We start from the raw sequence: 21821 nt of genomic DNA on the forward strand, positions 1-21821 counted from the left end.
GTTCACAAACTTTTTCATTTTTAATTATTACCGCTCAATGTCTACCCCCTAAAGGCTGGTGTCTGAAAACGATATGTGTGAATTCTGAAACCACTTTACTGAAAATTGAAATATATTTTAAAAAATACTAGTCAAGCTTACAAAAAAACTTTTTTTTTCTGACATATACGTTTCTGTGACAGTTAATTCAAATTTCTTATTTTAATGTAACTCATAGTTTCATTAATTTTGTCTCCTTTTAAATCCAATCCTTTCGAACGGCTAGAAAACCAAAGACTAGGCAAAACTTTCAGACCTAACAATTGGTGTGCTTTTGATTTCAATCAGCCACTGTTTGAAAGGGTTATCAAGCTCTTTTTCGAAAATCGCATAAATTTTTTTCAGGTATCTCACATTTGACCTTGCAACTCTTATATGTCTCGCTGTTTCTACCACTCATTATTACTATAATTTACAACCTTTGGGTTCTTTGTACATATATTAAACACATTTCAACACAAATAAAGAACAAACAATTTAACTGGAACTAATTTTATCAGACAGAATTTCGTTATGGTGATATTTGTGAATTCTGAATTCATTTTACTGAAACGAGAAACATTTTTATGCTCTTCCACAAATTTTCGTCAGTTGACGTCACTGCTGAGGGGCCCAACCTAGGCACCAAAGAACTGACTTGAGTTTTACCGAGAAGCTTGATTCTTTCAGGTATCTCGCATCTGACCTTGCAACTCTTATATGTCTCGCTGTTTCTACCACTCATTATTACTGTAATTTACAACATTTGGGTTCTTTATACATACATTAAACATATTTGTGCTAAAACATATTTTAGAAAATACAAGCCAAACTTACTAAAAAAAACTTTTTTCTGATATTTACGTTTCTGTGACAATTAATTCAAATTTCTTATTTTAATGTAACTCTACTTTTCATTAATTTTGTCTCCTTTTAATTCCAATCCTTTCGAACGGCTAGAAAACCAGAGGCTAGGAATAACTTTCAGACATATCAATTGGTTTGCTTTTGATTTCGATCAGCCGCTGTTTGCGAGGGTTATCATGCTTTTTCTCGACAATCCCACGAATTTTGCTTTCGTCATTACTTTTAAGTTGTTTTTTTATGCAACCAATCCTTGTTGAATGTTTTGCCTCTAATGATGTTTGTTGCCCTGATATTTGCCTAGTCGATGGCGTCAATTTGGCGGTGAATAAGAATGTTGTTACCACCCATCTAGATTTTTTTAGACCCCTCAGTTACAGCCAATGATCTGAAAAAATTTCGTTCCTCTATAGTTCAGAGCTTCTCTCCCCTCTCTTTTAACATTCCTTATGATTTGTGCTCTCTCAATTTTACCGTTGTTTCGCCCTCAGATGTGGAGGCAAAAATTAAGAAAATTAAAAAGTGCAGTACTTGTCCACTAGACATCCCGATTGTACTAACTAAAGTCTTTGCCGACAATCTCTCAGAGCCTTTGCCTTACTTTTTAATGAAACCACCTCTACTGGTAAATTCCCAAAGTGTTGGAACTTAGGCTTTATTGCTCCCGTAAAAAAGGAAGGTAAGAAGCAAGATTTTAATGGTGCCCGTCCCATTACTCTTACTACAGTTTTTTCCAAGCTATGTGAAAGCTTTTTAGCTGAGTGGTTGAAAGATAATCCCAAATGTTGACCAGCGACAATTCGGAAACATACGTTCTACATCTACCACCCACTATCTTGTTCACCTTATGGACATAATATGTAAAACACTCGAAAAACCCAATACCTGGCTCAATGTTATCGCTGTTGACTTGTAAAAACTTTTGATTTAATTAACCACAATACACTGGTGGAAAAACTATCTAATGACTTCCAAGTTGACCCTTATTTAAACATATTGTAAACAGTAACCTTTTCAATGTGATTATATTCACTTTATATATAAAACAGATAGAAAGATAAAAAATATGATGAACTTAAGCTGGTTCTTTTCTAATATAGATGTTCTTTGCTTGATTTGAAATTACAAACAGGAAAAAGCCTATGGCTTTTTCTTAATTGGAACAGTAAGAGACGACCTGGCTAAAACCTACGATTATGACGTCATTGATTAATCTTTAACATGAAATCTGCAGTTTTTCGTAAAAATTGATTCTATTTTAAAAATAATTTGTTTTAATTGCAAAAGGTTTTTAACCCCATTAATTACCTTTAAAATGAGCCATTGAAAAAATTTCTACAATGTTCCAATGCCAAGCTATCTGTGGAAAAGAAAAAAAAAGATGCCGTTTAGGTAGAATGCTGTAGTAGCCGCCACTTTTCTTGATTTTCAAGCCAATATATTTCCCTTACTGTTCAAGCCAAGGGCCAGAAAGTTTCCTAAGTAAGGGTTTCAGACATGGCAGTTCTAATAGTGTACTTTTTGTTTTGATCTGACTCTATTTTTAGGAGTTATGGGTTATTATATTTCTTAGCATTGGATGTAATCTTCTCTTACTAGGCTGTTAGCCACTACTGCAACTCGGATACTTCAATAGCAGCATTAGAGTAAATATGATAAAAAATCTTTTGATAAAATGGTATATATTAAATTATGGAGTATGATATTTATGGCTAGTATATGGCTTGCCACTGAATCAGGTTACACTGTTAATTGTGATTCAGAAAACTATTTATATTTCTAACTGCAAGCTATACTAAGTTACATTTGTTACTTTTCTGCAAATTTTACGTATAAAGATACCTTTTGCTCAAAGAAAAGCTCTCGAAACACAAGTTGTGCTGCTAAAGTGTCGGCAGCTTTTGTGATTCTGCTACTGGCAGCTTCGGAACTTATTGCACACCTGAAATTGATAATCTCCCATTCGACTTTCCAGACAAGCAAATTGTAAAAATGTCCGAATACGTGGTTTCTAAAGAGCTTGAAAATCTAAAAAGGAAATCTGCTCCGTATTCAGGTGAGCTGCCTGTCAAGTCAATCATTGAATATGCAGTATTTCTAGTTAAACCTGTAAAATCGATTATCAATCAAAGCTTCAGAGAACAAAAGCTCCCGCGAGCCTAGAAGAACGCTTACGTACGCGTTATTCCTAATGTAAAATACTCAAAATACTGTGAAGAGCTCCAACCCATATCACTAATCCCCAATTTAACCAAAGTCACCGAGTCGTTCTTATATCCAAAAATTTTTAGCAAAAATGCCCGTGCCTCGACCGTTACCAGCACTGGTACCAGTGCAACTTACTACTTAATGCGGCTCTGTCATCTAATTAATGAATCACTTGAAAAAGGAAGTACCATACTTTATCTGTTTTTGTCCGACTATCGCAAGGCGTTCGATTTAATAGGCTTATGCCACATCACAGCTTTGCAGAATCTGAAACGGATGGACTCTAGAAAAGCCATGATTCTACTACTCATAGTAGACTTCCTGAGACATCAATATCAGTGCGTATATGCACTTTTTCCAGAGGATATTGACTCTGATTTGGCAGAAATAATATCCGGCGCTCCACAAGGCACTAAACTTGCTGCCCTCTTGTTTTTAATCTGTCATTAACTGTGTTATATGTGACAACGGTGGCGAAAAATTTATTGATGATTTGGCAGTTTTGCTGAGGTGCAATCTTATTGGGAGGCCTCAAGTAATCCCCCAGTTCGATAGTGACCTAAAAGACAATTTCAGAGATCGGTGCATTTCAAATGGGCTTCAGATTAATGCTAATAAGACCAAAGTGATGCGCTTGGATCCTCTGAAAAGAAACTTTGCTTTTCCTGACCCCTGGTACCCTACTACTTTGACTGCAGTTGTCCTTGGTCTGACAGCCAGTAACGATTGTTCATCTAGCCCATACGTCACAAGCCTTGTAAGAAAGGACAACCATGTATTGTGATCCTTAATCACACTGTGTCTTTTGGGTTTTTCTATAAAGCAATTAATGCTCCCGTACACGGGTTATGTGCGCCCTTTGCTTGAATATTCATGCCCAGTTTGGGGACCATAAGTGCATAATATCGACTACCTCAACGAAGAAATTGAAACATTTTAAAAAATGGTCTTGAAAATTATTCTAGGAACCAAGTATGTCACTTACGAATGTGCCCTCGCAGCTGTACAAATCCCAACCTTTAAAGAATTTGCAGGTACCATCTGATGTGTGAGTTTGGACACTCCGTGCTTTTTAGTGATTAATTTAAAAAACTTTTTCCACAAAAAAAAGTTTTTCAAAGAATAGTAAAGAATATAAATGTTTTTACTTTTTTAACTTTGATAAATCAAATAATACTAACTTTTTGATTACTAAATATCAGTATGTTTATACTTAACTGACAATGCACATTTATTTGTATATTTTTTCAGTAAAGCGCAAATTTTGTTCTGACCTTGGGAAGGCAAAGGGGTGTTGCGCCCAACTTATGTTAATTTCTGCTCGTTTTGAGATTGACTCGGTTATTTATTGTAATTTCTGTCCGTTTTGGGTTTCATTTATTTATGGATGATGATTTGTGGTAGTTTCACGCTTGGTAGATTATTTGATTTTATTTTTGCCCGTTTTTTGTTTATGGAGTTCTTTACTTTTCTTTGAAAAACTTATTTTGTGGAAAAAGTTTTTTAAATTAATTTTTGTTTGTTTTATATTGACATAGTCTTTTCAGGAAAAAAAAAAATAATACTTTAAAGCTTTTCGTTTTTTAAGACTAGAGCTTGGCCTGCTATTTGTATGCTGGAGAAAGATTTTCGGCAATTTTTAACAACATACCCTCTTTTAAAAATCTGGACACAAATAGTACTGTTTAATTTAGTTATACCTCCGCTAGTTGACCTGAAATGGAAAACTTGATACTATTCGCAAAAAAATCTGTTTACTTTCTTTGATAGCTTGGATACACTTACGCTATTTTGATTTGGTTAAATTTTATGAGCAGAAATGGGAGGGTGGGCGTGGGACTGGAAGGGGGATTAGTTGCCCTCAAATCACTTTCGACTATTAAAAAGGACATCAGCCCTTTCTATTTTCAATTGAATGAGCCCTTTTTGAAGTTCCCACGACAACTCCTTCGATACAAAGTGCCCTGGTCTAAACAACAACATCAACAAAAAATAATATATCATACCCACATCAATCTTTACTGTGAAAATTTCAAGCCTTCCAATCACTTTCGACTATTAAAAAGGGCACTAGGCCTTTCGATTTCCAATCGAATGAGACCCTTAAATGACAACACTTTTTATAAACACCTAAGATGCCCTCAGGGCATAAATTACAAACCTTACACTAAGGTCTGCTAGGGTGGTTGTCATTCTTCAAGACCTAATTTCCAGAACTTTCAACTACGTTAAACAACATGGCTATCTGAAAATTCTATTGGATGAGTTTGGGGAAATGGTGGGCGTAATAGGGGCGGTAGTCGATCTCTAGTCACTTTCAACTATTAAAAATGGCCCTAGCCCTCTCAATTTCGAATTGAATGAGCCCCTTTTGAAGTTTTACGACGACTTTATCTATAAAAACCTTATATGCCCCCAGGGCAGAACTTACAACCATTGCCCTTGGGGCTCTGGGGGGTTTGTCATCCTTAAATACATAATTTCAAGAACTCATAACTAAGTTGAACAAAATGGCTGTCTCTAAACTTTGATTGAATGTTTTTGGGGAAACGGTGGGCGTAAGAGGGGAGTTAATTACTCTCCACTCGCTTTCGACTATTAAAAAGTGCAATTTCAATTTCCAATCAAATGAGCCCTTTTTGACGTTTCTATAACAACTTTCTATATAAACTTTATATGCCCCCAGGGCATAACTTACAACCCTTGCACTCAGGGTCTGAGGGGGTTATCATCCTAAAAGATCTAATTTCAAGAACTTTCAACTACGTTGAACCAAATGGATATCTCAAAATTTCGATTGGATGTGTTTGGGAAAAATGGTGGGCGTGAGAGGGGCGTTAGTCGCTATCCAATCACTTTCTACGCTTTCAATAAAAACCCTATACGCCCCCATGGCATAACTTACACCCCTTGCCCTGAGGGCTGTGGGGGGGTTGTCATCCTTAAAGACCTAATTTTCAAAACTTTCAACTACGTTGAATAAAATCACTATCTAAAATATTGATTGGATGTGTTTGGAGAACAGATGGGCGTGAGAGTGGGGTTAGTTGCCTTGAAATCACTTTCGACTATTAAAAAGGGCACTAGCCCTTTAAATTTCCAATCGAATGAGCCCTTTTTTAATTTTCTACTAAGAAGATTTCTATGAAGACCCTATGTGCCCCCAGGGCATAACTTATAACCATTGCCCTGAAGACTGTAGGGTGAGTGTCCTGCTCAAAGGTATAATTTCCAGAACTTTGAACTGCGTGGAACAAAATGGCTATCTCAAAACCTTTATTGGAAGTGTTTGGGGAAATGGTGGGTGTGAAAGGGTGTTAGTTGTTTTCCAATCACTTTTGACTATTAAAAAGGGCACTAGCCATTTCAATTTCCAATCGAATGAGCCCTTTTTGAAGTTTCTGCAACAACGCGTTATATAAAAACCTTATATGCCCCCTGGGCATAATTTACAGCCCTGAGGGCTGGGGGGGGGGTTGTCATCCTCAAAGACCTAATTTCCAGAACCGAAGACTACGTTGAATAAAATGGCTATCTCAAAGTTTTGATTAGATGTGTTTGGGGAAAAGTTGGGCGTGAAAAGGGGGTTAGTTGCCCTCAAATCACTTTCGACTATTAAAAAGGGTACTAGCCCTTTGAATTTGAAATTGAATGAGCCCTTTTCAAGTTTCTACGACAAAGATTTCAATATAAACCTTATATGCCCCCAGGGCACAGTTCACAACCCTTATACTGAGATCTCTGAGGGGATTTTCATCCCAGAAGACCTATTTTCCATACATTTTAAATACATTGAAAAAATTTAATATCTTAAATTTTTGATTCGATGTGTTTAGGAAAATGTTGGGCGTGATATATGGGTTAGTCGATACACAATGACTTTCAACTATTAAAAAAGGTATTAGCCCTTTCAATTTCCAATTGAATGTGCCCTTTTGAAGTTTCTACGACAACGCTTTAAAAAAAAACTTTATTTGCCCCCAGGGCATAACTTACAACCCTTGTCCTGAGGGCTGTGGGGGAGGGGTTGTCATGCTTAAAAACCCAATTTCCAAAACTTTCAACTACGTTGAACAAAATGGATATCTAAAAATTTTGATTGGATGTGTTTGGGGAAAAGGTAGGCGTGAGAGGGGAGTTAGTTGCCCTCAAATCACTTTCGACTATTAAAAAAGGTACTAGCCCTTTGAATTTCAAATCGAATGAGCACTTTTTCAAGTTTCTACGACAAAGATTTCAATAAAAACCGTATATGCCCCCAGGGTATAACTTATAATCCATGCCCTGAGGGTTGTGGGGGAGACGATAAAATGACTGTCGTTTTAAGTCTGTCCCCAAGTCAGAATTTAAAATCCACTCCCCCCCCCCCCTCTCCAATACTCCCTAAAAATTTCGGATAGATTCCCCTGGTTATTCCCGAGATGTTGTTGTTAAGTTAGAAAATTAGGTGTCTTTTTATTCGGGTATACGTTCCGTTTCTAGAGTAAACACTTGGGAAACTCTCGGAAAAAAACGGCATGAATAGATTTTAGAATCTGCTGAATTTTTCGACTTATATTAGTTGTATGTTAGTCAATTAGAATATTTGATTTTAGTTCAATCTTTCAATAATTGATATACCAGAAGTAAACACAGAAGTAAAGAAACATTTACTAACGCCACCCTATGTTGGTCCAGATCTACCACCAGCTGTCGTTGAAATATCTCTTCGGACTAGTGATGGTGACTCAATGGCTCTTGAACTCTGGAGTTTTAGGTAAGTGAGTCTTGTAGAAACATGATAAACAATAAGTAGAACAATAGGGAAATATATTATATAAGACAGTGGAACCCGACTTTAATTGAGTATTTCGACCCTATATCCAAGGGCCGTCCTCAGCAAAATAAATGAAGAAAAAAAAACAATATAAAAGAAACTAACTTTAAAATTCAATTGTAAAAACTAAAAATTGTGTTTCCAAAACAACCCTAGCATCATCACTTCAAGGAAGTTCAACCAGGACTGGTACATCAAGCGAAATGAAAAACAGTTCATTCAAATGGAATAAGAAACACTTACAAACAAGGTCTGAAAGATAAACTTGCCGTTTTGGCAGCCAGCCTAGAAGGTCTATCCGTAGCAGGTTAAATGGAATTGTTTACTGATTTTTTAATATAATTAGTTAAATCATTTCTAATTAAATTTGTATATAATGCATTAAGCGAATATTCCCCCAAATTATTATTTACAGAAGTATTACTATTTATTTTTATTTTAATTTCAATTGCCTCTCGAACAACCTGTTTTATGCCTAGATTATTGCGAATAAGGGGAGTTTCTTCAAAAAGCATTTTATGGCTAGGATTATCATAGGTATCACTGCTTAAAGCAGAATCACAAGAAATATTTGTACTATTAGAATTTAAAGCTTTAGTTATGTCGTCTTTGTGTTGTTGTAGGCGTTTTTTAAATATTGATGGGTTCTACCAACATAAAAGTTGCCACAGTCACATGGTATTTGATAAACCCCTCTTTGGCGAGTATCTGGGGTTATATCTTTACCAGAGTAAAGGAGATTCATGATTTTAAAATTATTGGTAAATACTACATAAAAATTATTTTGTGTGCAAACTTTTTTCAAACTTGTAGTGATTTTTGGAATATATGGAAGGTAAATTATATTTGAAGGTTTGGCGGGTAAATTATATTTGAAGGTTTTACTTCAAATGGTAAAAGACCCTTGATTTTACGGGAGTGTCTTGCCATTCTTCGACTAATTGTATTGTTAATAAAGACATTAGGATAACCGTTTCCAAAAAGTATGTCTCTAAAAATTTTTAGATAATCTGTGATGTGAGATTCAGAGCAAATGTTTAGGGCACGATCTACAAGAGAGGAAACAACAACTCTTTTACTTTGTGGGGGTGTTTGGATTTAAAATGTAGATATCTGTAGTTTTATGTGGGTTTTCTGTAAATTGTAAAACCCAATTTATCAATGCTACGAATAATTAATACATCCAGAAACGGTCATTTATTTGCATTTTCAATTTCCAAGGTAATTTGTAGGTTTTGATCATATGTATTAAGGTGATCTAGAAAGCCTTGTATATAAATTTAATTAGAAAGGATTTAACTAATTATATTGAAAAAACAGTAAATAATTTTACCCAACCTTTTATGGATAGAACTTCTAGGCTGGCTGCCAAACCGGCAAGATTAGCTTAAAGACCTTCTCTGTAAGTGTTTTTTATTCCGTTTGAATGAACTGCTTTTTTCATTTCGCTAGATGTACCAGTTCTGGTTGAACTTCCGTGAAGTAATGACTTTAAAAAAAAATAAAAAAAATTGCTGTTTTGAAAAAATTAGTTTTTAGTTTTTACGATTAATTAAGATGTGGGAACAATAGGGATATAGGGTCGAAATATTCATTTAAAGTCTCGTTCCACTGTCTTATATAAAAAAATTCCCTATTGTTCTACTTATTGTTTATGATGGAAAGCCAGTGTGGTCTTCGTCGCTATTTACGTGTAGAAACATGATAGTATGTTTTCAGATTCAGAGATTTTGTAACATCTTAAAGTAACCAAAGAAGCAGGTCTAGGCGCGTGTGTAAGGATTTTTGGTGGGGGGGGGACGATTAATAGCTGGATTACATGGAAATTGTGGAACATATCTGGAAAAAATTCCGAGTTTCTTAGGTTTTAGCATGGACACCTCAGTTCCCGAGTATTAGTGCTCAACTGTAAGTAACCCAGACTTCCTGTTCATTCGATTGCAAAGAATAAATACTGTGGCCACATTACAAATGTATGGTACAAAACCTCTGCTGATCGAAAATTTCGACTGAATATTTAGATTCTATCCAAAAGTTAATTACAGTCCAACATTTGAATCCTTAATCAGGAAAATTGAAAAAATCACTGCAAATATCGGCAATATTAACCAATGATAAAATTATGTCTACATAAAAAACGAAAAAAAATATTTTAATGAACGTTTCCCAAAAAAAGAAGTTTTTTAAAGAAAAATCAAGAGCCATATTAATTTAATTAATCACAATCCAACATTTTAATTCTTAATCAGAAAAACCGAAAAAAAATTGCAAATATCGTTAGTATTAACCAGTGATAAAATTATGTCAATAAAAAACGAACAAGAATTAGTTTGGTACACGTTTCCGAGAAAAGAAGTTTTTCAAAGAAAAATTAAGAGTCATATTATAACTGAACACGATCAGAAATAGTCACAATAGATTAGGAACTGAAATTACTATAAAAGAATTACACCCAAAACGAGCATAAATTGAAGCAAATGTTCAAATTAAACATAAAGATAGCTAATACTGTTGTAAATGAATAGATAAATTCTAGAACGAACCGAAATTAGATTGAATTATCAACTCAAGTTTAAAAACATCAGAAATTACCTTATACGAGCTAAGACTTATAAGCTAGTGTCATTTGCGCTTTGCTAGAAACACAATTTATTTTAAATTATTTATACTTTGTAATAAAATTGAGAAATCCAAAATTGATGAGACATCCGGGAATTAATCTCTTTGTATACTAAACATTTTGTCTACTTTTAACAATTCTTTCCGGTAATTTTGATTATTTTGGTGATTTTTGTTGTTGTTCATGCTTAGACATGTAAAACCCGCACTGTTCAAAATACATATCATTTTCAGTAAACCTCAAATGACCCTCATGCCTTTCATTGGGTTTTAGAGGAAGAAGAATAGTGCCCTCTTATTTTTAAGCCTTGATTAGCTCTATGGTATAATTTTGTGTTGTGTTGTTGCTAATGCTAGGACAAGCAAAAAATATTGTAGTACAGATCGTTTTCAGAAAAGAGTAAATAATCATCTGGCCTTTCGAAGGTTTTCATTCTCGTATTCGTCTTCATGATTTTGGTAATTTCTTTTTTTTTATGCTTCACTTTATTATTTGTATACTTCAGTTTATTTATGTTCTTTTTAAAATTAATTTAATTAATTGTTTCTGTACTTGTTATTTGTATTACTGGTGTAATTATTCATTTTATTATCTCTTCATTTTCATTTTTTTATTATCTCTTCATTTCTCTTCAATTGTCTCTTCATTTTTAGCTTTCGTTTATTCATTGATAAACTTCCCGTTCGCTTTAATTTTGAAAAATTATATGACTTTATTTGTGATAGTTTTGCCGCCATCCCTAATTTCCATGAATTGACGCCGCTGATCGGGTGTTTATCCGTGATAGTCACTCTCTCAAACTCCTAATGTCAGTCAACATTATACAAGCTCTTTTTAGGCATGCCCATTTTCTTTTAAATTTAATGATTTATTTGTGAAATTGAGAAGAAGATGGAGGGACAGTTTTTATGCATATGTTGGTTGAGGGTACAACATTTTATAGGTTTTGATATAGTTTTAGGGTGACAAGGAGGGTAATCATGGAGATGAACGTAATATTGATGAATGTAAAAGTGATGGAGATGGCTGTTAAATCGATGGATCTTGTAAATTTGACTTTTCAAATAAGGATAGTGCTGGTATTAGTACTGCTACTAAACTGGGTTGGTTATCCAATATTAGTTCTATTTATGGTGATAAAACTATATCAATTAGAAAACGGAAAAATTAAAAAAAAAACTTTATTTTATACTCCCATTCTCTTCTTGCTTTAGAAGGTATCATAGAAGAGCGTATCACATTTTTCGCTTGAGAGCAAGAAGTAAAAAAATTAAAGTAATTGAGTTGCTGCGTAACACAGTTAGAGAGAATACAAAAATAGTATCAATGCCATCTAAAAGAACGGATTGAAGAATATGATTGTTTTTTATGAGACATCAATTTAATAATTATAGGTTTTACCTCATTTTGCTGTATGTTTTTCAAATGTGTCTTATACTATTTCAAGTTTTTCGGAAAACACGGATCCTCCTATGTCAACTCCGTCGACGATTTATAACCGAATGGTCACTCTCTTGAAGTCTATATTGGCCGTAACTCGTACAGTTCCTGCTTACAAGCTGGCTAGAAGACAAGGATCTGATACATATATTATATGCTACCGGGTTTATGCTGGTCATCAAAGTTCAGTTGTTTTAGGTATTTAGTTTTTCTGTAATATTTTATTAATTTATTTTACTTAGGAGTAGTTCTGACGTAGGCACTTGGGCAGGAGAACTGAAAAGGAGAACAAAAAGCTGTTCAATAATACGAGCAACACGATGAAATCATTGTTCCGACAAGAAGCTTGAAAAAGAGCAATTGAATTTCCTTTACAAATTTTGATGTTGTCTACAAAAAAGTAGGCTAAGTATACGAAATATGACAACTAATGAGTTCTACTGTGGGAAATAAGTTGCCTTGGAAAATGGAAAATCTTAAGTGGTGGTTTGAGATTATGGGTATCAATCTGTATATAACCTGTTTATATCGACATCAGATTTATTTTCGTTGGTTTCTTTGTTGTAAAGACGTTCTATTGGTTATCACAATAAGTTATGTCTTTCTATCTAGAAATATCCAGCGAAACATATTGACTTGTCTATATTCTCAGGTATGGATTTCTAATGTTATGTCGTAAATTATTTACTATGTTAATATTCTACTTTATGTCAAGTATTTGGTCCTAGATCACTTAGTCTAGTTCCACAGTCGGAATCGCGAATAAATAGATTGTCGTCGTATTAAGCAAAACAGTATTCTAATACAATCATACAATAGAAAGTAACTCTTCACTTAAAAAAGGAATCCCTTAAAAACGAATTGGGGGGGGGGGGGGGTCTCGACTTGGGAACAATGTTTTTACTTGACCCGGTTACAAGACAAAAAAAAATTAATGCACAATGTTTTCTTTTACTTTTAAGAATAGTCCTTCGACAAGCGTTTTGTAATAATTTTACTTCAAATAAAAAAATAGAAGAAACTAAAAGCAAAAGTACAAATTCTAAAGTAACTTAATCAAGATAATGCTTAATAAGTTTTAATGTTTTTAATAATCGTTTTTAGCAGTAAATCTAACCTTAGTAAACGTTGATATTAGAAAATCAAATAACACAGCTTTGATATTTTTTGAAGTGTTCATTTAAATCAGTGTAAGCTTAAAATTAGCTTTGTATGTTACAGTTAATCGGTTTAATTCTTTAAAATGGGATTGTCCCACCGCCCCCCCCAGGGGGGCTTTTAAGGCTCATATTTTCGCGTATCTTCCTCTGTTTGCTACAATTTTTTTTTCATATATTAAACATATACAAATCTAATTAGTAAAATGTGAAGACGAAGTGAAAAAAATAGAATATTTGGTGAAATGTCCAATATAAAAGTCCATAGATGTGAGTCAAACTCATAGATGGAGACAAAAAAGATCAACGTCGTACCACATTTTTTTCTGAGTATTAAATCAGAACTTAGTGCAATTTGTTTTATATTTAGCTTGGTGCATCTGAATGATCGTATTAAACTCGTAATGATCGTATTGAATGTTGTTAAAATTCGGCGAGACAGAGAGGGGGGGGCTAATCAATATTTTGCCCAGGACGCAAGAGAGGCCTGAACTGCCACTGTTCATCTATTTCCTGAGAAATGGCACTATACTATCCATTAATTTCTTACAACCTGAATGAGGAATAGCGGTAGTGCTGATATCCTTTTTTGGGTGTATTTCTTGAGTCTGTCAATGGCCCTTGGACTTTCTGTTTACAGTCTATTCGCGGCATGACCCTAAAGAAAGAACTTGGAGAGGTTTGGGCTCATAATATGGGACATCTGCTCAAAATCAGTGATCAAAATCACTGATCCTATGGCCCTTAAAGTATCTAAAAAAGTTAATTTTTTTCAAAATTGTTCTCCTTTTCCTTTTCCCACATGGCTTAAAATAAAAACAAAAAATAAGCTTGGACCATCCAGGCTGAAGTTGCCTATAGGAGCTTAAAGTTTAAAAATTTCACCTAAAAACAAGTTTTTCGACTTTAAATTTTCCCTTTTGTAGATAATATAAAAGATTTCAGCTCTAAGCATGTCACAAAATCCCTGGTTTCACAGAGAACGCTAAACCATAGGCAATATTTCTTTTATGCTCCATTTTTCACGTCCTAAAGTCTTGTTTCTTAGTTGTCGTTTTTGTTTTATTATTATTTGTCACTTTAGCTTCAAATCTTTCATTTCACTTGTAGAAGCGTTTTACACAGTTTATTCTTTACCAAGTGTTCCATTGAGGTCAAGGCCATACCCAGAGGGGGGTTAGGGGGTTTGAAGCCCTCCCGAAATGTTTTTTAACTCGTAAAAACGTAACAAAATGGATTTAAACAAATTTTGTATGCGTTTTTTAAGGGTTTTTTGTCTAACCCCCCCTCCCCTCCCCCCCGAAAAAAAATCTTTGAGTAAAACCCCCTCTGAAAAAAAAATCCTGGGCACGGCCTTGATTGAGGTTCATTTTCTTTACCACTGCTTCAAGGTCTGGTGGATGAATTGAGAATATGCTGTTCTAAATGTGTGTAGGGATCTTTCTTCTTTTTTAGTTTTTTTTTTTTTTTTAGATCACAAGCTCTAAAGTTTATTCACAGAAATTCAGGGCCTCACTTTGGCATTAAGCTTGTTAAAGGTTATTTAGAAGTCTTTCTTTGAACACCCTGACCTGGTCTTTGTGGTCTTGCCCATTTTCTACAAATATCTTTCGATTTTGGACTAACAAAAAGAATAAATGTTATATTTTGAAACAAACCCAATCTTGTCACTTTTACTCGTTGTTAAAACTTTGTAAAATCAAAAAATGAAAGATATTTATGTAAAAACCCAGATTACGGCTCCACCCAGGCCATTTCGGATCTCGTTTCTGATTTCTGATGTTAGATTTTCTACTTCTTCTGTAGTTTTTATTATTTGCCATTCATATCTTTATTTATCATTTGTGAAATTTAAGTTTACTTAAGAGAGAGGGGAGAACTCATGATTAGACAACAGTGTGTGATTAATAAACAAGTAAAAGGGAAGTGGGTTCTTATGAATGGCTTAACATATATCCTTATATCACATATTTCACCTATTGCTTAAATTCCGCTGTCCTCTACCAAAACTTATTCTCCACACTAGGATTCGATATCGAAGTAAGGATGGACCTCCCCCAATGTCGGTACGACAAATCGAATGAGTAGTCAATCATCTATGATTTTTTAGATTTAATGTTTTTTTAGATACCACTTAGCATCTGAAGGAATGGAAACAGACTTTAACCAGTTTTCACAGTCATGAAACTTAGTATACATGTCTAGCAGAATACGAAGAGGCAGAGACGGAAATAAATTGGAGTTCGGAAAAATCTATTGACGAAACTATATATCTTCATCTGTTTTTCCAATTCCAAAAATTGGAAAAAAATCACTATTTACGTTTTATCGAAAACTTGAAAAATGCAGATGCTAGGTTTTGGGAGAGGACAGCTGAGTTTTATTCTTATTCTTTGCTGTTTCCAGGAGAAGGTTCAAAGTTGCATCAAATTGGTCAAGTTGCGACTCCTTTTGGTACAGTAGGTGCTGTTGTCGAATATCGGACACATTTAGCCCTCAGCCCTCATAAAGCAGAAATTCCTATTTTGATAAAGAGTGATCATTTTCAACCGGAAAGTAGTCCAAAATCTTGCAGGGAGGCAGCCATTGCTTTAAGGTAAGTCAATAGTTTTCATTGGCAAGTAAATATTAAAGAAGTGTCATTTCAGTTGAACATAGACGTGTCTGAAATTTCTAACAAATAAGGAAATGCCGTGACCCCTTTCAAATTGTGCTTAAGAATTGTTAAACCATTAATTTACCAGTCACTTGACTTGACCTACTTGATTTAATCCTCATGCCACGGTGGCGTTGAGAGTGCCGTCAGCTACAGAAGCAGAGTTGCGACCACGGTCGTTTCCAGAAGTGCTACAATTGCCCAAACGTGCTACACAGCGTGCTACACATCGATTTTCTGTGCTATAGTAAAAAAAATTTACTGTAATAGTGCTAAAATAGCACTTTTGTGCTATTTTAGCAACCCTAAAACGTGCTTCAGTGCTACGCTAGTGCTAAAATAGCACTTTTGTGCTACAGGTGGCAACCCTGTGCAGAAGATGTTCGAACCAGTGGAGTGTCCGCTGGGTAGCCTGCTGTGAAACGAGTGACTGGGTAGTCACACCTTGCAGTCAGCCATTGCCGACAGAGCCTGTCCATCGGATTGCCTCAAGTCTCCTGAGCCCCTTAGATTGAAGAGTAGCAAGACGGCGCTGGACAGCTGGAGTTGCAGGCCAAGTCTCAGCTTCATACAACATGATCGAACAGACTCCAAAGATCTACATTTTTGTAGCTAGTTTGATTATCGGCTTCATCCAGACTTGACTCAGCCTACTGAAGACGGTAAAGGCCTAATGTACCAGTTACCTGCACATAAAACATATTCTTGATTTTAGATAAAGATGGTTTGATATAAAGTCTGCTAAAATTCAAGATATGTGTTTCGTTGTAAAGCGTACGCATTGCAGATATAGAAAATTTACAGTTTCTGTAATACCACCATCAAATTTTTAATTTCTCCGAAGTATGTGTAACCAACAAACCACCTGGTATTAGCTAGGCGGCAAAAAGCCCTAAAACTGCCGATAACGGTCCCTAACTTATCGATAATTGACGATAAAAATTCCAATAAGATTTTGCCGGTGAAAATGATAGCCCATCCATTAACTGGTAAATTGTCCTATACAAAAAACAGCAAATTGTCCTGTCAAAACGCGATTGCTTTATCAGGTATCAACTTCGATAGTTTTAAAATATATATATATATATATATATATATATATATATATATATATATATATATATATATATATATATATATATATATATATATATATATATATATATATATATATATATATATATATATATATATATATATATATATATATATATATATATATATATATATATATATATATAGGATGGCAAAATGAATTAAATTAAGTATTGGTGTATGATTTATTAGGCAACACTTCTCAATAGCTACTAGAAATTTGGCTTCACTTGCTTTTCGAACAATAACCTGTTTGACTATTCAGTCAAGCGTTGAATTAATCATGTAGGAGGATTCCTAGTTTTGGATTTTTTCACTTAGCCAAGTCAAGTTGTTCTACTGGTTTCTACTGGTCTACGGAATTGTAGTAAATATTTACCAGTCAAATCTCCCTTTATCCTTGAACTATGGTTCAACCAAAGTTGACCTGACTTCTGTCAAGTGAACTTTAATTATGAGAAGGTCCGAAAATCAAGGGTTCCCTTCTTTGTTAGATTGTCAGGAAAATTGTCGAAGGAACCTAAATGGAGTTCTTTTTAAATATCTTAAGACCACCTTTTTGAAACATCCTAAAATCTATTAGTGAAATACCCGACATGTTTAAGTCACTGTGCGGTCATTTTCCTCAGTAACAGGAACAAGGGCGTATCCATGATTTTGTTCGGGGGTGGGGTACAATTTTTTATGTTTCAAAAATTTGTGTGTGCATTTTGGTTACGTTTTTACGATTCGAACAAAAATTTCGGGGGGGGGGGGGTCAAACCCAATAACCTCCCTCCCTGGATACGGCCTTGACCAGGATGTATGAAAAGTCAACTAGAGTTCGAGGGCTAAACGGTTCGAGTTGCTATAACCACGGTGGGTAAGACGCTCGAAGTTGACTGTAGTTCAACCAAAGTCCAAGGTTCGAGCACGCTCATTGTTGCGTTGCTATTGCTAGGCTTGTATTAACCGGTTTCGAGGCATTGATGAGAGGAGAAGCTCCTTATATAATATTTTTAAATAAAAAAAAAAAATTTTTTAAATAGTTGAAAGTTTTTTCAACTGAAAGTAAGGAGCAAAATCAAAACTTAAAAAAAAACAGAAATTATCATGTATATTAGGGGGTTCGCCCCCTAGTCAATACATCGCTCTTTACGCTAAAGTTCGAATTTTGATCCAAATCTTTAAGAATGACCTCTTAATCACAAGGGCCGTTTAATTAGAATAAATAGCTCTTTTGAAAGAGCTACAACGCAAATAATTGACAGCTTTTTCCGGTAAAATTATTCAGATTTTCTGGATATTCAATCCACGGGTTAGTTAATTATGAATTCCGTCATCTGACACACTTGCGGGACTATAAAATTACTTTTTGAGTAAACTCCTAATATGGTATTCAACAATACTTTTCAAATTTAAAAATACCATCGTTTAATTTAAAAATACATGTGAGCAAGAATGTATCCAGGAGGGTTAGGGGGTTTGTACCCCCTCCCCTCTAAAACAAAAGAATGTTTGTCCGAATCGTAAAAACGTAACAAAAATGAATATAAACAAATTTTTGATTCGTTTTTTTTTGTAAGCCCCCCCCCCCTCCCTCGAAAAAAAAATCTAGATATGGCCCTGCATGTGAGGGAAAATTTGGGAAAAAACGTCAAACGATCAACTTCGCAAAAGACAAGACAGGCAAACAAACAGATAGTGTCTTATTGTGCAGTAGACTAGACAGCCTCTGTGCATGACCTAATAAAAGTATAGCAATTATAATTCATGAATATCAGTTATTTATTTGTATTCTCTGACTGTCTACTTCTTAACTGGAGACAACATATAAATATTCAGCCATATGCATATTAACATGGAGACCTGTGGTTTTACTGAGCTTGCAAGATTTCTGAAAATCGCATACTGAATTCGAAATCACTGAACACTGAATTAATGTCATTCAAAGTTTATGCTCTAAGCCTTCATTAGCCTGCCAATAGATGTGATGCTTATATTAAAATCTGAAAAAAAGTTGCGTAGCCAGAAAGGGAAAGGCTTTCTAGGGGTCTCAAACATCCATCATTTGATTTGAAAAGTTTTATAAAAAAAAATATCAGTTTGTTGATTAGATAAATGTGTAGTCAAACGCCTTTCTTACTTATCCCCTCCCACCACGTCCTCTCCTAAAACGGATGATACCCCCTTAAAAAAAAACTACTGTATTTAAAGCATGCTCTATTATGACTTGATTTTGATGAAAATCAAACACAAGCTTTCGGAAAGAAAGAGTTCAATATAGTAATGCACATAATGTTTTGGGTCAATTAATTAAAATCTTCATTGAAATATTTCTAGGAAATCCTTGGCTTTCTTTTTGTAGCAAGGTTTGATAACTTTATATGCATAACAAAATAATGAAAAATAGACCTTGGGTGCCAAGCCCCATGGAGCATAACAGCTACTGTGACCCATGGGCCATACTTTGGGAGCCACTATATCTCACAGGTGACAAATTCGTGTGCTCTTTTATCACATTTGCCGATGCGTATTAATTATTGTAAGTTTTCAAACAGTTCGTGGTAACGAACTGTAAGTAAGGAGCGACCCGGCTCAATAGTAACGGAAACTCTAAAAGTGGAGTGTTGATACCAATAGATACATCAAAAGAATCAGATTTTTATGCTGATTTCAAACATATAAGTTTAATCTTACTCACCAAAAGTTATGCGCCTGAGAAAATTTGCCTTATTTTCGAAAAAAGGGGGAAACAACCCCTAAAAGCCATAGAACACCATCATATTCAGTGTATCAGAGAATCCTACTATAGAAGTTTCAAGCTCCTATCTGCAAAAATGTGGAATTTTGTATTATTTGCCAAAAGAAAGAACACGGATGCGTGTCTATTTGTTTTTTTTTCTCAGGGGTCATCGTATCGACCCAGTAGACCTAGAATATCGTGAGAGGGCACATTCGAACGGAAATTAATAGTTCTAGTGGCCTTTTTAAGTTACCAAAAAAAATTGGAGGGCAACTTGGCATCCTCCCAGGCTCATTTTTCTCCCGAAGTTACCCAATCAAAGTTTTTAGATAGCCATTTTGTTCAGCATAGTCGAAATCAAATAAATATGTCTTTGAGGATAACTTAATGCCCCAAAGTTCCTGGGGGAAGGGCTGCAAGTTATGAACATTGTCGATTGTTTACATATAGTATTGGTTAATGGGAAGTATACAGATGATTTTAGGAGGAATTTTTTTCTGGTTGTGGGGGGGGGGGGTCGCATGAAGGGGTTAAGGAGGGCGTCGGATGAGGGGTTTACGGGGGAGGTTCTTTCAATGAATGATGTTTCCTTGGGGGAAGGGACATTTCTATTAAGGGGACGCCGGATTTCCCAGCATTATTTAAAAGACGATCAGAAATTAAATAAAAAACAAATTTTTTCAACTGAAAGTAAGGAGCAACGTTAAAACTTTAAACAAACAGAAATTATTACGTATATGAGGGGTTCGCCCCCTAGTCAATACCTCGCTCTTTACGCTGAATTTTTTTTTAGTACTTTCAAAAGAGCTATCTATTCTAATTAACCGGCCTTTGTGATTCGAACAAAATGCGAACTTTAGCGTAAAGATTGAGGCATTGACTAGGGGGGGGGGGCGATTTCGCTAATATTCGTAATATAAACATACGAATATAGAAGTTCGTTACGTAAGTTACGTCAGAACAAAATTTCGAGAAAGCCATTTAGCCAAAAAAAGTAAAATTAATATGCGAATCTCGTTTAAATTATTCACGTACGGTGAGCCAAAATCAAAGCTGCATTAATTCAAAAACTTTCAGAAATTAATTTTAAAAAAACAAGTTTTTTTTACTGAAAGTAAGGAGCGACATTAAAACTTAAAACGAACAGAAATTATTCCATATATGAAAGGGGCGGTTCCCTCCTCAACGCCTCGCTCTTTACGCTAAAGTTTGACTCTGTCTCACAATTTGATTTTTTAAGAAAAAAAAAACTTTAGCGTAAAGAGCGTGGCGTTGAGGAGGAGACAGCCCCTTTCATATATGGAATAATTTCTGTTCGTTTTAAGTTTTAATGTCGCTCCTTACTTGCAGTTAAAAATCTTTTTTTTATTTATTTAAAATTAGTTGTAAGGTCAACGTGTAATTATAGAAATCCTGCAATAAGTTATTTGTGTGTGAAGTAATCATCAAAGTCTATATCCACATTGTTTTTGTTTTTACCTGTATTAAGACTAGGTAATATTTACTGCGGTTTATAAGAATCATATTTACTGAGGTTCCTTGTCACTTAATATTTTTGACTAATGAATGGTTTTGCCATTCTGATTATGTTGTTTTTGGCATTGTTTGCCAGTTTTTTAGTGTTTTGGTTTTATGGCTCCGAAATGCAAATTCGGTCCTTCGGGGGTTGTGACAGAAATTTTTTGAAATGAACATCTTATCTCTCCTGTCTCTCTTATCCATGGAACGGTTGATTGTGTAAAGCCTTATTGCTTAGTTCATTTAGTTTCACTTTTATTTAGTAAACGTTCATTTTCGGATAGAGAAGAGTGCATGTCGTCTTGCTTACTTTTCATGGCATTAAACGTGTAAAATATATTAAACACCCTAATCGAAAATAATAAAAAAAAGTTAGAACTTGCTACTTTGAAATCAGGATTTCCAGTATTATTTTCCAAACAAATAATGAGAGATCCTCAAAGTTTGCTTATGTTTTGGAAGGGTAGTATGAAGTTCTATCAGTAATCAAAGTTATTTGATTTTTGAAAAGTTGAGCTTTGAAGTCAGGGCATTTTACTTAGACAAAATGTAGGGAATTCGTAGAATTAAAACCTCAGAAAGGAAAACGTCGCCGAAGGGATTTAGTTTTGGAAAAGTAATATCAGCTCTAGTCCTTTGATAAGATAAGATAAGATAAGATAAGTTTTATTCTTCATTAAATACACATACAGTATTAAATTTTA

At 34.7% G+C, this 21821-nt stretch overlaps 1 protein-coding gene across 1 annotated transcript in view; it reads left to right on the forward strand.

Annotated features, from left to right (window-relative positions):
* Atg13 (Autophagy-related 13) overlaps positions 1-21821 on the forward strand; it is a 78903-nt gene that overhangs the window by 11445 nt on the left and 45637 nt on the right. The window contains exons 3-5 of the mRNA XM_089088285.1: positions 7686-7846; positions 11974-12164; positions 15530-15719. Coding sequence (XP_088944411.1) covers positions 7686-7846; positions 11974-12164; positions 15530-15719 — 542 coding nt within the window. The remainder of the gene's footprint in view (positions 1-7685; positions 7847-11973; positions 12165-15529; positions 15720-21821) is intronic.

This window comes from Artemia sp. Qi Xiang Cuo, chromosome 4 (assembly GCF_049724085.1).
Source record: "Artemia sp. Qi Xiang Cuo chromosome 4, ASM4972408v1, whole genome shotgun sequence".
NCBI lineage: Eukaryota > Metazoa > Arthropoda > Branchiopoda > Anostraca > Artemiidae > Artemia > Artemia sp. Qi Xiang Cuo.